The sequence below is a fragment of the Sminthopsis crassicaudata genome, chromosome 2 (genome assembly GCF_048593235.1).
Source record: "Sminthopsis crassicaudata isolate SCR6 chromosome 2, ASM4859323v1, whole genome shotgun sequence".
In the NCBI taxonomy this organism is placed as follows: Eukaryota; Metazoa; Chordata; class Mammalia; order Dasyuromorphia; family Dasyuridae; genus Sminthopsis; species Sminthopsis crassicaudata.
In genome coordinates this window covers 631,731,841-631,748,721 of record NC_133618.1, presented here as the reverse complement: position 1 = coordinate 631,748,721, position 16,881 = coordinate 631,731,841, and the positions used below count along the sequence as shown (strand labels likewise).

Here is a 16,881-nt window from a genome sequence, read left to right as displayed (position 1 = left end):
AAGAAATCAACACTGAGCCCTTACTAAATAGATACATGGTAAAGAATATAGTTAACATTTTTAAAAAATAATTTATAATTTTTAATTCTAGGTTTGAAGATGTGATGTAATTTGATAGTGCATGATAAACTAACAGTTTATGACAAGATGTAATAATTTGCCTCACATCTTATTCTAGTGCTATCAAAGAAAAGTTCATTGCTGAAGGTGTCTAAGTTCACAGTGATATTTGTTTTCCCATTGTCGATTGGAAGATTGAGCTTTCATGTTTTTATCTGTTTCAACATGTCTTTATGCTTTTAGCATTGATTTTTCCCATATAAATTGCATTGATCTTGTTGTACACAATGTTGACTATATTGTAAATAGCAGTAGTGCTAATATAAATATTGCCAGCAAGATTATAAACCATGGTGACTGTAGCATAAATAATGTTGATGGAACATAAATGTCATGATGTGATTTAAATAATGTTTATGCTAAAATCAACATCATTGGACACCTCAGATTTTGACAAATTGTGGAATTATAAAATCCAATTTATAGACTTTAGACAATTTTTTAATATTTACATAAGAATCAGCATTTTTAGCATAATCAATTTTATGGCCTTTGCAATATGTACCTTTTTTCTTTTTTTTTTTTAAAGGAATGATTTGACTAGGATTTAAATTTTAATTCTTGCTCATTAGTTTACTTTTCTTTGAAATGATTTCATTTTAACAGTGTAATTGTAAAAGCTCTGTTCTTTCTTGGTACTGTATGTTCAACTTGCTGGTTAGGTGTTACTCATTGTACCATTAAGATTGACTTTGTTTTTAATGAATTATTAAACATGGATTTATACCTGTTAAATTAGTATAATTATTATTGATTTTATATTAAAGATAAATAATCATAAAATGTTATAGTAAAACGAAAAAGATCCCAAATATGAATTAAGGACACCAGATAATCATTTTCCAGCATGGTATATTGGCACTCTGAGATATTATGTTCTTTAATCAAGAGATATTTTAAGGCTTGAGAATTAATATTCTTTTCCCAGTTGAAATTAGTCATACATGTTAATTAGTGATATTGAATTCTATAGTGTGATTTGAAGAAATTTGAACTACATTATTTCTTCTTTAACATGTTCCCTAAACCAAACAATAGCCTGCTAAGAATGTAAAGTGTATCAGCAAGTTTTCTGAGGAAAGGTTGAAGAAGCTATTCTACTGAAGAGAAGATCAATGATTTCATCAGTGTGAAAAATTCCCAGTATGTGGTTCCTTTCCACCAACATTGATTATAATCCATTTATGACCTGAAATATATATCCTAGAGAATTGCTTGAGTCACAGAGAGCCTAATTGCCTTGCCTAGGGTCACATACTTGTGAGGGTCAGAGGTAACCTTGAAACCAAAGTCTTCTGGGTTCCAAAATCAGACTCTTTATATACTTGTCTAACCAGCTACTGTACCAGCTTCTATTCCACATTATTTCTTGCTTAAATTTGCTTTGTCACATATGGACAAAATGTGAGTAGGTTTTATATTCTTGGTCTTAGTAGCAAAGTGCTTGCCATTTTTGCACTGAAAGGAATTTGTGGTGTTTTTGAAAAGTTCTAGAGTAGGAGTTATGGGATCTAGATTCCCAAGCTGCTTTTCCCACATGCTGGCCAGGATACCAAGGAAGCGAATCCCTTTCTCTAGTTGTGTGGAAATCATTTTAGAAACTGTGAAGCACATTATTATCATTGTCACTGATTCATTCTGTAAATGTGTTCTCTTAGTTCCCAGTGCATCCATCAGATGACATCAGGACCTCTACCAATGGTTTAGTTCAAGAAAATTCTTCACAGAATTCTTGTGAAATACCTGAGCTTCCCCTTAGTACTGAGTGCATTTTGGATACTCCACAGACCGACCCTTCTCCTTTGCAGTCACCTACAGAGCAGTTCCAAGAAGAGAAAACCCAAATAGAAAGTGAAATGGATCCTTCAGATATTTCAAATGTGAGTGCTAATAGATGGGTAAGAAAAAATTCTTAGAATTTTAAGTCAATATCATTAAAAAGTATGTTGCCTTTTTGGAACCCATTAAATGTCATATGCTGAGGACAACATGAGTTGGTTTTTTTTCCTTTTCCTTTGTCATTTTATTAATATGCTAAGCCATTGAAAAATCATCAAAAATAATATATTTTAAGTTTTGTTTTTTAAATGCATATAAGGAGAGATGTTGAACAAATTTAGGCATTTTATTTCTTCTTTTTACTTAAATATTGCTTTCAAATCTTTCATTGTTCATTTTTAATAATATTAATAATTTTTAATTTAATAATATTAATGCTGCCATACTTTTAGGTATAGTTGTACTTCTTGTTAAGAAGAAATAGCAGGCCAGTATGAAAATTGTTGTAATAGCAGAAATGAATCATTTTTAAAGTGTTTTTTGTTTTATCATCAGAATGTTGTATTTATGACTTGTTAAAAGTTGAAAAGTAGGAGTGAATTAGGAGGGAGTTAGAGATATATGTAAACTGATCAAAATTACTTTTTCCTTTCTTCATAGCTAAATAGGATGCTAAGGTAATTATTTCCTACATATGGATTCATTTGAAAGTAAAAATCAGAAAAAATATAATTCATAAGTAATTTTAGGATAAGATTTTTAAAGTACTTGCTTTTTTGTTGCATTTGCTTAAGTTATTCAGTTTAAAGTAGAATAATAGAGAAAATTGGATCTATTAAAGAGTTGAATTGATATCTTAGAAGCTGAACTATGAAGACCTGCTTGTAATATGAAGATTGCTATCATCTTAATATCCTAAGGGAGTTTTGTCCAAACCAAGAGAGAAAAAGAGTTTGCATTATTGTGGCTGAGACACTTCTGGCTCCATGGATAATTTCCGTATTTTTTAGACTTGAAGTGGGAAGATGTAATAAACTGGCACATTGATGAGAGGACCATTCCTCTTTTGTTTGTCAATATTGTCAAAAGATCTATTATAATTAAGAAGTGATCTCTAGCCCATGTCATTTATTTAACTAAAATGCAAGCAAAGAAATAATTGAATGAGTATTTTAGTATGTGAAGTTGATCTTTGCAAGCACTGGGGAAAAAAAAAAAAAGAATTGTTAAGATATCTATTTGCCCTATTTACACCATCTATTGTGAGGGCTTGTTTTTTGGAAGTCTTTTTTTTTTTCCCCCAAAGAGCTGAAGTATATAAACATTTAGTGTTCATGAAAAGAATAAAAATCGAATTGTCTTGTTGATTGTCTGAACTGATGATCTTAATTCAGATTAAGAATCATTAAAGGTTGTAATTACAGAATTTAGCCACAGTGATTGAACTTATTTTGGAGGAAATAAATTCATTTGCATATACAAGGATACTTTCTTTTGTCTTTTATTACAGTTCTTCATATACCTTTAATCTTTTTTATACTATTTGAAATTTTTCTTTTTCATTTTTGTCAGTTTAATTATTATATAATTAGAAATAACGAATAAGAAACTTTAAATGAGTTTTTAGTTATAGGTTATCTAAACTGTCTTACAGAATTTTTGCAAGCTGTAGCTTTATTGTTGTAATTCTAAAACCTATATAGAAGTCTGATTTTGCAGGATGGAATACTGAAAGACTACTACTTAATGAGTTTAATGCTTACTATCCCATACAATGAATGCTTCTTTGTTATCTTATTACATAGAAGTTTGATTTTCTAAAGCTATGGCAGCATAGCAAGTGTCCTAACATGTCCCATTTACATAGAAAAGCTTTGTTTAAGGGCCCAGATGTGCCAATTTATGTGAAGATCAGCCATGCTAAAGAGAGAAATAAGTCATGGACCTTTAGCCTCCAGATGGGGAAAACTTAACTCATGAAAGTAATCTCTTGTGATTCTTATTTTTGTTAATAGAAAGAGGGATTCTGTGTGGATAAAAATTACAAGATTGAAATGATATTATTGTTAAGGATAAATTTTAATATATGAGTTTATTTGTGTTATGAATTTATAAGTTAGTGAATTATAATTATGATGTTATAATTTGATGAATGCATTTAAATTTATCACTTTTTGTTTATAAATTTGACAGCTTAGCTAACTGAATTTCACAGTTAAAATAAATTTCTGTTGTGAAAATTAATAGAATCCATGTCTAATACATTAAAAATTAAGTGCTAGATTAACCTCCCAGATGATCAGTGATTTCTGGTTTATTTTATAGTCAATGGCAGAAGTTCTTGCTAAAAAGGAGGAATTAGCAGATCGTCTGGAAAAAGCTAATGAAGAGGCCATTGCTAGTGCAATTGCAGAGGAGGAACAACTAACCCGAGAAATCGAGGCCGAAGAAAACAATGACATTAACCTGGAAGCGGACAATGACAGTGATTTTTCTGTGAGCATTCAGAGTGCTTATTGTAGGCATAGGATCATAATTGCTTCAAGATTTTTGTTCATTAATGAATACTTGTTAAAATGTAAGCAAGTATTGAATTTGAATATCTATTGAATCAATTATAGACTTAAAAAAACTTTCTTAAAGAAGAGAAAAGAAGATTTTGGTATATTTTGTACATAATTTAGTAAACTATGGTTGCCAATTAGAAATGAATTTTAAATAAAAAAATTTTGTGTATAAGACATCACCCATAATTTGTTTTTCTAAATTCCTAGTTAATGGAGGAAGCAGAATACATTTTCTTTTGAAGAAAGTCCCTGCTCCTTGAAGATAGATTTTATGTATCCCAGAAAGAGATAGATGATCCCTTTACTTGGCTACATTAATAGAGCTGTGATGTCATCCAGTTAGATATTTGCTCCACAGATGCCACCTGTTTTAGCCCATCCCATGTAAAGTTTGCTGGCATTCCCCTACAGACTCTCTCTAGGGGATCCCTTCATTATTCTGGGGCCTTCCTCTGTCTCAAAGTTCTTAAACTTTTGGAAGTCATGGACTCCTTGGGCAGTCTAGGGAAGCCTGTAGACCTCGTTTCAGAATGTTTTTAAATACACAAAATGCAATGCATGGGATTACAGAGGAATCCAATTATATTTAAATATAGTTGCCAAATACGTAAAAAACAAAAAACAAACAAAAAAAAAAAAAACCCAAAACCATGGACTCCATAAAAATTCTGTAATCTATCTTTATTGAAATTACATGCATACAAATGGGATGTGCAAAGAATCTAGTGCTTACCTTTTGTTCTTACCACATGACATTTCTACCTTTTTTTTTTTTAATTATATATCTCTGTGATTACAAGCTATCTATTGCTTTTTGTTGGTGTAATTCTTTATTAGTAATATATTTTCAGTCTTCACAACTACATAAACCTTTCTATTACCCTTTTTAATTTTAATTCTTTAGAGACTTTCAGTTCTACCACTTACTAGCAGCCATTCTTCAACATCACTGAATATTGTTGTCAAAAGCACAGGCTTTTGTTTCAGGGAGAATCTTGGGTTAATTAAAATGATTGTGTAATTCACCAAAGATAAAACAGGCTGCTTTCCTTCTATTTGATTCTGGAGACATCATGGTGCTTATTGGTGGATGAATTTCTACAGGTTGTCTATCCAGTTGTGTAGCAGAATGTGGACAGTTGGAATTCTTCATTCACTTGGCTTTTCCTGTTTGAATAGTTGGGCTGAATTCTCCTCAGTGATTTTGGAACTTAGCAAGTTTTGAATGTGGAGTTTGAAGTGCCGCAGTCTTTATCAAAAAGTATTTATTAAGCCACTGATCAGTGTATTGTGCTAGGTATACAGATACAAGGGAATGATGGCTGCTCTCCAGGAGCTCCCACTTGAATGAAGGAGAAGATAAGGATAAAATACATAGAGTTTTTTCTTTTTATCTTATCTTTTTGTTCTTTCCAACTTCATCCTTAAATGTTAATAGCATAATTTTACTTAGCTGAGCCTTTTGTCAGCCTCTTTTAAGCTTACTTGTCCATTTTTTGCATCTAGCTGCTTTTATCCAGGAATGCTGCTCCTAACCTTCCACTCCCCTCCTTACTTAACTTTTGTGAAGTTTAGGTTCTAACCTGGTGCCAGCATTGGCTGACATGTTGATCCATCAATCAACAAATATTATTAAGCCCTTCTTTGTGCCAGGCACTGTGCTGGGCATAGGGATATGAGCACAAAGGGTACAGAAGTTCCTACTCCAGTGGCCCTTACATTCGAATGAGGAACATAGCAAGAACAGAGGGAAAAAATGCAGTACAAAATGTAAAGTGAAGGGCTAGAGAGTGGTAGAAAGTTGTCAAATCCAAAATCATTTGGGAGAGAAAGTGCTAGCAGCTTGGGGGAGTTACCAATGGAAGGTGGGGCCTGAGCTGCATCTTAAAGTAAGAGAGGGACTTGAAGGGGCAGCGGTGGGGGCAGAGGGACCAGAGGGAAGGCATTTTCAGGCATGGCAGAAGCACAAAGTCTCAGACATAGAGACTAAGGAGCAGAGAGAATTTGTTTGGATCACTAAGTGTGACAAGGGAAATCACATCCAGCGAAGTTGGAAAGACAAGTTAGAGGCAAATTGTACCAAGCTTTTAGAACAAAACAGCCTAGAAGCTCTAAGGGTCCCTTGGAATTGAGTTGTTGAGTTAGGAGTTAACAGTCATACATGACTTCAAGGAAAGTTACTTTGGCAGCAGTGTTCAGACTGAACTTGGGGTAGGGACAGCCAGTCACTGAACTGTTGCAGTAGCCAAGGGGAGTGGTGGTGTTGGGAGCTGCACCAAGCGGATAGGTAGGATATAGAGAAGAGAGTCAGAAATGTCCAATGAAAAGTTTGTGTTTCTCTGGCTAAATCCAATCTAAACTGGACAGGACAGACTTCATCAATCTTAAAGGGCCCTATATACATGAGCTATTATTGTTAGTTGAATGTGATTCATTACTGATATTTCTTTTATTTTTTTTTTCTTTTTAATTTTATTTTATTCTTTCATTTCAAAAGCTGTGGTATTTAAGTTAGGTTCTCATTCTAATCCCTTGAGTAATTCTTGTTTAGAAAATTTAATATGGACTGTTAAAAACTGTTTCAGTTGTAGTCTTATTGTTTATATTTTGCACTGTTTTTATTAAAGCAACATTCTAAAATTTTAAGTAAGTAAATGAGATATTTTTTTCCTTTTTTCTCTATTTTTGGTTGTCAGATATATTTAAGATTCTGTTACAACACACGTATATGCACACACACACAGTCTTAGTTTGGAATTTTCTTTGAAGATTTGTGTTCAAATTTTCCTTATTATATTTCAGGCTAGTGTAAGCAGTGGAAGTATTTCTTTCTGTGGCATGTCTATGGACTGGAATGATGTCCTTGCTGATTATGAAGGTATATATATACCAAGTGAATGTGCATGTATATGTGCTTATAAGGAGAGATACACTTATTAGAGTTTATTTTTTTATTTAAAAAATGTTTTATTGATTCCTTTTGTTTTCCCATGAGTCATTTCCAATTCCTTCAACTTTGAGCCTTTATTTCTGAGAAAGAAAAATAATAAAGTCCATTTGTTAGAGTGATGACTTCTGACTTTTAAGGATTTCCAAAGAACTTCCTGGCATTTGGTATTTTCATTTTTGGGGGGACAAGCATCTTTGCTCTCTCTGCCTGGAGAAACATTTGGGACCGTGGTCATCTTTGAGTCAGAGGGTGGAATTAAATCTTTCCCAGGAGTTTGATAGGCAGGTACTCGGAGTCAGACTGAGAGTTAGGGGGAAGACTGGAAGATCTGAGCAGCAGCAGCTGGCAGTGTCTCTCCATCGCCCTCTGCCACCCCTTCCTGCATGCTGAAGAAGATACCACAACTTGGGCTAGGAATGAGTAGTGAGCAGGAGGTTACAACTGAAAATGGGAACAAAAGGAGAAAAGTCCTCCTTGAGGACTAAGGCACATTCTCTTGCCAGGAACAGATGCCATCCTATACTTTTCTTGGTTTGTTTAACCTGAAAGTTTTTGCTCTTGACTAAATTGGTATAATCTAGAGAGACACAAAAGTTTAAATCATTCCAGAGAGCCCACAGTTCTCTTTGAATCTTAATAGATTTCTAAGAGAGCTCTGTGCTACTATGATTTTATTAACAATCTTTTGTCTAATAGAATTCTGCAAAATAGCAGAGGAGGGGTCATTATATTGCTCCTATTGTTTGTCCTCCAGTCTCGAAGGGGATCATGACGTCAGGGAGATGATGCCATAACAAGCGAGTAAATTGAATAAAAGTGAGGGAGGACTGGGCAAGGTCACCGGCCTCACTTCCCCCTCTGAGCCTTATGAGGCCAGTGACCAGATACATCAATGTGACTGAAGGCGGCCTGGATGCAGGTGGAGATCTGGGCCTTTTCAAGCTTGAGCTCAGGAAGTCTCCTCTTCCTGGGTTCAAACTGATCTCAGACCAAAGCCTAGACTAACTGTAGCAGGGTATGGCTGAGGAGGACCCCCTGCCCCCAGCCCCTGCTGGTTCAGGTCCTTCTCACTTCATACTCAGACTGTTTTTGGAGTCAGACCGATCTTTTGTTGGTCTCTCCCCATTCCGGCCCCTCAGCTGTCAAACTGATCTTCCCCAAATATGAGCTAACCTTGTCTTAACTTTCCCCACCTAGTCCCTTCTCACAGCTCGCCTGTAGGAACCAATAGAGGCAGTTTTCCTCTTTGGTTTTTAAATCCCCTCAAACCTGTCTGCTTCCTGCTTCTCCAGGATTCTTACTTTTTACAACATGGCCCCCTTCTCTCAGCCTCAGGCTGACCCAGGGGGCAGTTTCTGTGACCCCAGTCTGGGTATCTCTCCTTATCTCCAATCTTAATTTTCTGGGCTTCCTTCAAGTGTAGGCTGAAATCCCACCTTTTATCAGAAGCTCCCTTAATGCAAGTGCCAGTTGGTCAATAAACATTTATTAAGCACCTGCTATGTGCCAAGCTCTGTGCTGAGGGAGGTTAAAAGTACAAAAAGAAAATCAATCCTTGTCCTTAAGAAGCTTAGGATCTAGAGAAGGAAGACCATCCACAAAAGAAACCTGAAAGGCTGGGAAGGTTCCCAAGCTAGGGCCTTGGAGGAGGACTCAGAAAAATAATGGAAGAGGAGGAGTATGGTCAGGGGAGGAAAGGAGAAGGGTCTGAGCTGAGCTCCTTCCTGGGGAGACAATTCTGGCATTTATGGCTTTCTGAGGGGAGTGATCAGCGGTGGGCTTCCCTCTGCCCAGGATCTCCCAATGGGACATCATGTGCAGTTGTGAGCTCCAGACAATGGGGTTGTCTTTTGGCTTCTTTAGTATTTCTAGACCTTGGCACACAGTGCCTGGCAGTCATTCTGACTAGTTCCCAGATGTGAGAAAAGAAAGGGGGCAGAGTGAAAACAGGGCAAGTCTTGGTGACAGAAATGAAGGTCACTGAGATTTATTCTGCTCCTTCCAGTAGAAGGAGGGAAAGAAAGGACTGAGTGCCCTCCACAGGGCCACTAGGCCAGCAAAGAGTGCCGTAGTGCACACGGTGCCCGGCCAGCGATCAGGAAGACATCTTCCTGACTTCAGCTCTGGCCTAGACATTAGCTACACGACCCTGGATCTTAACCTTGCTTGCCTCAAATTTTTCATTTGTAAAATGAGAGTCAGACACAGCTGAAAAAGCACAAAATTATGATGGCAGCAGATAGAATGCCAGGCTCAGCCATAAGAAATCTCATCCTTCTGAGTTTCAGTCTAGCCTTAGATTCTGTTTGCCTCAGTTTCCTCAACTGTAAAGTGAGCTGGAGAAGGAAATAGTGAACAACTCCAGTATCTTGTTTTTGTTTGTTTGTTATAGCTTTATCTTTGTTGAGAAAACCCCAAATTGGGGGCACAAAGAGTTGGACATGACTGAAAAACACCTGAACAATAATACTGCCACCCAGCAGTGTTCATATGGGTGTGTCTATTGATAGACAGGTGTATTTATGTATATGTATTTTGTCCCTATATGAATATGTTTTATATGTTGTAGCCTGTTATATCATTTTCTTGGTTCTGCTACTTTTGTTCTGATGTTCTAGATGTTCAAGCATCTAGATCTGGAATAGTCCTTAGAGTGCAAGGACTATTATAATTCTTTCATTTTAAAGTGAGGGAACTGTCCTATTGATCTTGGATCTTCCCATGTTCATGCACATTCCTTAAGTTCTTTATTACTCTTGATCATGACTGCAACTTCTGCTTTTTTTAGATTTAGCAGGATATAATACAATAGGATATTATAACGTAACATAGTATGGTAAGATAGTCCTATTCCAAGAAATTTATTGTGAAAAGAATCTCTTAAGTGAATTCAGGAAAGTACATGGAGTGAGAGATTTTCTGAGTGCACGATCCCCTAGATTAGGGCAGTTCTGAACTTTGAGGGCTGATGTAATTCCAGGTACCCAGTTTTGAAATTAACTTTTATAGCTAGAAGCATTGCCTCCCTGTTCCAGAGTGTCTGGCAGCCTGATCACTCTGTAGGGCTTATTCCTTTTAACTTAGCTCTTCTTAAGCCATTTTTTTATATATAAGAATTATTTTTTGGTGAGTTGCCTTGTTTAATTTTCTTTCTAACAATGTTTTGGGGGATTCTTGTAGGATTTAGTGTGGTGAGGGCCACTATCTCATCTTCCTAAAATTCCCATGGAGTTTCTTTTTATAGCAAATGATTGAGTAGGTATAGATGTTGTCATTTCAACTAGTCAGTTTCAGAGTTACACTTTTCAAAATGGTATGTTGAGACAAGATTGTTCTCTAATAACAAAATTAACTGATTTTTAACTTGGAGCAGCTCGAGAGTCATGGCGTCAAAATACATCTTGGGGTGATATAGTCGAGGAGGAACCTGCCCGACCTCCAGGACATGGGATTCACATGCATGAAAAGCTTTCCTCACCCTCGCGCAAAAGGTTTGAGCTTTTAAACCTGATTTAATATCCTCACTATCAAAAGAAACTGGCTAGCCCATACCATTAAAAACAGCTGTCACTTAATCTTTTAAGGCCCTTACCCCTAAAGAATTGCTGACACCTTCAGAACTGCATGACTAACATAAATGGGTTTGTTTTTCAAGAAGTTTGACTTCTGATTTGAGTGTAGATTTTTGCATTGAGTCTTCTAAAGTATTTGTCCCTTATTTCTTCCTAATATGTCAACAGGACAATTGCAGAATCCAAGAAGAAACATGAAGAAAAGCAAATGAAGGCCCAGCAGCTAAGGGAAAAACTTCGGGAAGAGAAAACATTGAAGCTTCAGAAACTGTTAGAACGGGTAAGTTGTTTTGCTTGGGCAGAAAGCAGGGAGATCCTTTCTGGACCTGTCTCTGGTCCCTGTCAGAGCTGTGGCCACAGCAGTGTCTCTTCTGGGTCTGCTGTGGGAATGGTTGGACCTCCTGCAGCTGCCATGCGGCTTCTAAGGGCTCCCTGTTAGCCCCAAAATCAAAGGTATACTCTTCTTCTTGGTGTTGGAAGCTCTGTATAACCTGTCCTTTTCCTACTTTCTGGTCATGTGACATCACCTACCTCTCCAGAGCCCTCTATAGTCTATAGTCTACCATCTATATAGACTAGTTACACTGGGCTGTGGCAGCTCCTGGAGCACAAGATTTCATTCCTCAGCTCCTTGCCTTTGTCCTCCTGCCCTCCCTCTCATTACCATATCTCTTTGTTTCCCTGACTCCTTCAAGACCTCTTCCCTTTTCAGATGACCATCTATTGGGTATCATATACCTAATTATGTACAAGTTGTCTCCATCACATTAGAATGTGAATTCCTTGAGGGTAAGAACTGTGGTCTTTTGCTTTTTCTTTTCTTCCCAATATTTATAACAGTGCTTGACACATAAGTGCTTAATAAATATCTGTTGACTAAATTAATATGCACAAAAACTAAAATGAATTTCCAGAAAGTGAAAGTAATTTTTATTTGCTTGGATATATTTAATTTAATAACTTATATTTATATGTGGCTTTCTGTTTTATAAAAATTTTTATATACTCTATCTAAAATGATCCTTGTATTAGCCGTAGGAGGTAATATTCTAGGTATGTTTATTCCCAGTTTAAAGATAAGGAAGTTGAAACTCAAGAGAGGTAAAGCTCATAGTTACTGAGCAATAAAGTATTAGGCTTAGAATTTGTAGCCAGGTCTGCTTGACTCCACCTGTTACAATCTTGAGTCATTCTGCCTCTTCATCAAGGTAGTTTTGAGGTCAGGAAGGCTTGTAGAAGGGAAGAGGGAAGCAGAGCTTAGATCACAGAGTAGGGAGAAAGTAGTGTGGCCCAGCTCCTCCAATCCAGACAATCAAGAGAAATCTAGAAAATGCACCAATTTCTGATTGGGGAATCCAAGGCAAAACTAGAGCAAGTCACATTTTCAGCCAGCATAGGGAAATAGAGCTGTATGCATTCATAGCCTGGCTTTCCATTGCACAGGACTGGACATTTGGTAGAAAGAGATTCCAGGTGTATCAGGGACGCATCAACCTTATGCTTAACAGAGAAACGGGGGCCCCACTGGCAGCCACAGGATCTGAGCAGGGAGAAGAAGCAGTCTATGAAAAGGGGCAGAGTCCTAGAGTAAAGGATGGGCTGTGTAATAGATGAGCAACAGGAGCAGAAGCAAGTGGTGGCTGGCTGGTTTTGATCCCAGGATCTCTGTAGGTGTTAGTTGTAATCTCCAATACATTCTGAAGCCTACAGTGTTATAATTAAGGTACAAGTGGCAAAACAAAAGGTAGCTTGAAGTTTTGTCACTTAGAACCAGCAGGCTAATTTCTAGCTGCCTGACGTCACAGTCCAACTGTGGTTTGCTGGGACTCCAGTCATTGACAGATCAATAGGAATGCTGATGCACACATCCAAACCCAGGTTAGAAACTTGTATAGCTCAGTCTGAGAGGGCAATCTGCATCACACCCCTTTGTCTGAACTGGCCCTAAGATCCGCAAAAAGCTGCTCAAGGACCAAAGAGCACAGAAGACACAAAAACAGAGAGAGAGAGATCCCAGAGAGGTAAAGTAAAACATAGTTTGGACAGAAGTGCGATTAGAATTCCATGGGGAAATGAAATAAGAATATAAAAAAAGTTAAAAATTATTGTCAATATGAAATGAGATTGCTCCCACAAGATCTAGCAGCCTCTCTTAGAACAGGGAGCTTGGAATATGAAACTCAAGGCAATAGGGAATTATAACCAAAAACAACTTATCTAGCAAGGCTGAGTATACATTTATGAGAGGAAAAAAATGGATCTTTAAGGAAATTTAGGATTAGTGCACATTTAAAGTTAGGGTTAGTGTTGACTCCTAATGTAAAAGTCAGAGCTGAGTAGAAACTTTGAAATTTAAATCTAGGAGTCAAGAGAAGCATAAAAAAGAAAACATGAAGCAATCATGACAGACGTAATAAGAATAAATTTTTTACACTATGATATAAGGAAAGGATATGTGTATCCTATCAGAACAATATCATCATCAGGGATCAGAGAGTGATGTTTGATTAGAGGGCCTGGTTATTCTGTTATATTTTGATGACGGTTAAAAAAAAAATAGGGAAGAGGAATACACTTAGGGCAAAACATAATGGATAGTAAAAATAGGGGAAATTTATCTCATTTGCAAATCAAATTTATACAAATTAGCAGGAAGGGGGCAGTGAGGAGGAATGGGCCATACTTAAACCCCATTATCAGAACTGGTCACAGGAGTTGAGACAAGAAGAGAATTGGATATATTAATGTGTTTCAGTCAATGAAAGAAGAAAAAAGGGAAAGGGAATAAGAGAGAAAATAGTTTAAGGGAAGGATTAGACTTTAATAATTCCAGGGAGGGAAACAAAGATTAGGAAAAGATGAGAGAGACTTCTGGGGGTGGAGGCAAGATGGCAGAGAGGACACACGTTTTTTTCTCACCTTTTCCTACAACCCTCAGACTAATTAGCAAATCCAGCCTCTGAATTAGCTCTGGATTGGCAGAACCCACAAATATTGGGAGTGCAAAAAATTGCCAGCAAAAGATAATTTCGAAGATCACCAAAAAAGGTCTGTTTCAATTGAAACGGGAGGGAGGCAGCCAGGGCAACCAACTGAGCACAGACACCATGCAGACAGCACCTCTGTACCTCTGCATGCAGGATAATCTACAGGAAAGACTCTACCACAGTGTTGGCCATTCTGCCCTGTCTGCAAGCCAGTAAATCAGCAGAGAAGTTAGAAAACATCCAGCACAAACATGAAAGTTTAATAGTGAATCCCGAATCCTGAAAGCACCCGCCCAGCACCATGAGTGAGTTGGCGTGATCTCAGCGCAGCCACTGCCTCTTCTAGAGGAAGCTGCTGCTGGGAGAGGAAGCTTGGAAAACCTTCCCTGTCCTAAAAGCAGTAAAAATGTAAAAAAAAGCAGAAAAAAAAATGACTAAAAAAGTAAAGAGCACTCTGACAATAGACAGCTTCTGTGGTGAAAGAGAAGAACCGATTTCAAACCCTGAGGTGACTAAAGGCAGATTGTCTCCAGATGAAGCCTCAAAAGGTGATACAACCTGGTCCCCATCAAACAAGGCTCTCCCAGAAGAAATTTTAGAAGATCTCAAAAGAGAGCTAGAAGAAAAATGGGAAAGGAAAGGAAACTCTGTAAGAGGATTTGGAAAAGGCATATAACTCATTAAAAGATAGATTTGATAAAATGGAAGAGGGAAAAGATGAGACAGTGGAATAGAGGTAAATACACAAAAATAATAACGATGAATGTGAATGGGATAAACTTATACATAAAATGCATCTTTTACTGACCATAACACAATAAAAATTATATTCAATAAATGACTTAAAATTAGAGATGGAATATTCTAAAGAATAGATGGGTCAAAGAACAAGTCATAGGAAAAATCAATAAATTTATTAAAGATAATGACATAACATATGAAGATTTTAAGTATGTAAGCCAAGGCAGAAATTTCTTTCATGAAAACAGAATCAAAATGATAATGAAAATAAAAACAAAAAGCCAAATGAATTAATAAGTCAAAATTAGGAGCTGTATTTTTTGTTTGCTTGTTTGTAAAGATAAGTTGTTAGCTAAGTAGATTAAAAAAAGAAAAGAGAAAACTAAATGACCAACATGAAAAATGAAAAGAATGAATTCACAACTAGTGAAAATGCAATAAAGGAATTACTAGAAGTAATTTTGTCCGATTTTATGTCACTAAGACTGATTATCTAAATGAAATGGCTGAATATTTTCAAAAATATGAAATGCCCAGATTAATGGAACAAGAAATCAATGGAACAAGACCTAGTCTTAAAAAAATAAATTAAACAAGCCATAATTGTACTTCCATCTACCAAGAAACAAACAAAAGGACCAAATAGATTTGCATGTGAATTCTATCAAACATTTAAAGAAAAAATAATTCTAAACTAGATAGACAATTTTTTCAAAAGGTGAAAGAAATCCTATCAGATTTCTTCTGTGATTCAAATATGGTTTTGCTACTTAAGAATCAAAACAGAAAAAAACAGACCAAAGTTTCTAATTAATATTTATACAAAGTTGATATAAACAGGGAGATTACAGTAATCTGTTATCAGGTTGAATTTAAACTAGGAATGCAAGACTGGTTCATTATTAGGAAAATCACTTATTGGAGCAATATCTCATTTTTTAACAAAAACTTTTGGGAAACTAATGCAGAAACTAAGTGTGTATCAACATCTTTTCACAGTCTACCAGGATAAATTCCAAATAGATTTATGCCTTAACAATAAAATATGACAGTGTAAACAAATCAGAAAAAGCAAGGAAGAAATTAGTTTCAGGTTTGTGAGTATGCAACAATTTATGATCAAATGAGAGAAAGGAGATTATAAAAGATAAAATGAGTAATATTACATGTGACTTAAAAGTTTTTCATAAAGAAAATATGTATAGCTAAAAATCAAGAAATGAACAATGAGACAACACTTTACAGTAAGTTTTTCTGACAGTCTTTATTTCTGATGTACATCTAGGGAACTGATTCAGATTTATAAGAATGATTGCATTCTGATTAATGCTGATTAATAATCCAGAGTCTACTGCTTGAGGCTGCTTTTCCTTAGAAATTCACAAAATTAACTTTTTGTATAGCTAAAGGATATATATTTTTAGTGTACTTAAATGTTATATATTATTACAGATAATCCTTATATTTGGTATATTTTTGTATATTCTTTGGATACCGATGAAATCTCTTTATAGATTGGCAAGAAAGAGATGGGGAGAGAGAGCTGGAAAGGAAGTCTGTACCAGCCCATGGATACTTAAAATTATTAATTATTTTAAAATTGTCTTTTCTCTGAATGTTCTTCTTATGGTTTTGTGGAAAATAAGATGATACATACTATATCAGAATGTAGTATTGAACTGGTCCTAGTGGGATGCTGATGTATAAAAGTGGCTTCAAAGTATGATACAAGATACAAAAAGGAAAATATTTTGAAGACCTTTAATTATCAGCAATTCGTAGCTTTTATCATTTTTGATAAAGAGATGAACCTCAAATGCTTATGATAATAAACTCTAAATTTTTATGTTAACCTACTTTTGGGTAAGTCCCATATTGATGTTGCCATTTCTTTTCTTCTTGTATGTTTAAGCTGAAATAGAAATTGTTTCTGATTTTTTATTCTGTTTTAGAATGTCCATAGCATTGTAGAGCAGTGGAGATAAAAGGAGCATTGGGAGCTATGGAATCCAACTCCTTGCGTCACACATTTTCCTCTAATGCCCTCATCTTCTATTTGCTTAGGGTTTTGTGGTTTTCAAAGTGTTTTTTACATATATTATATTCCATTTACATGTAATAATCTCTGAAGGGTAGTTAAAAAGACAGGGATTATTCCTTTTTAC

At 35.9% G+C, this 16,881-nt stretch overlaps 1 protein-coding gene across 2 annotated transcripts in view; it reads left to right on the top strand.

The window, feature by feature from the left end:
* The window catches only part of SCAPER (S-phase cyclin A associated protein in the ER), a 370,936-nt gene that overhangs the window by 69,618 nt on the left and 284,437 nt on the right, over positions 1-16,881 (top strand). For both annotated transcript variants that reach the window (XM_074296499.1, XM_074296500.1), the window contains 5 exons: positions 1,779-2,000; positions 4,225-4,395; positions 7,269-7,344; positions 10,790-10,907; positions 11,157-11,268. In XM_074296499.1, the coding sequence (XP_074152600.1) occupies positions 1,779-2,000; positions 4,225-4,395; positions 7,269-7,344; positions 10,790-10,907; positions 11,157-11,268 (699 nt within the window). The remainder of the gene's footprint in view (positions 1-1,778; positions 2,001-4,224; positions 4,396-7,268; positions 7,345-10,789; positions 10,908-11,156; positions 11,269-16,881) is intronic.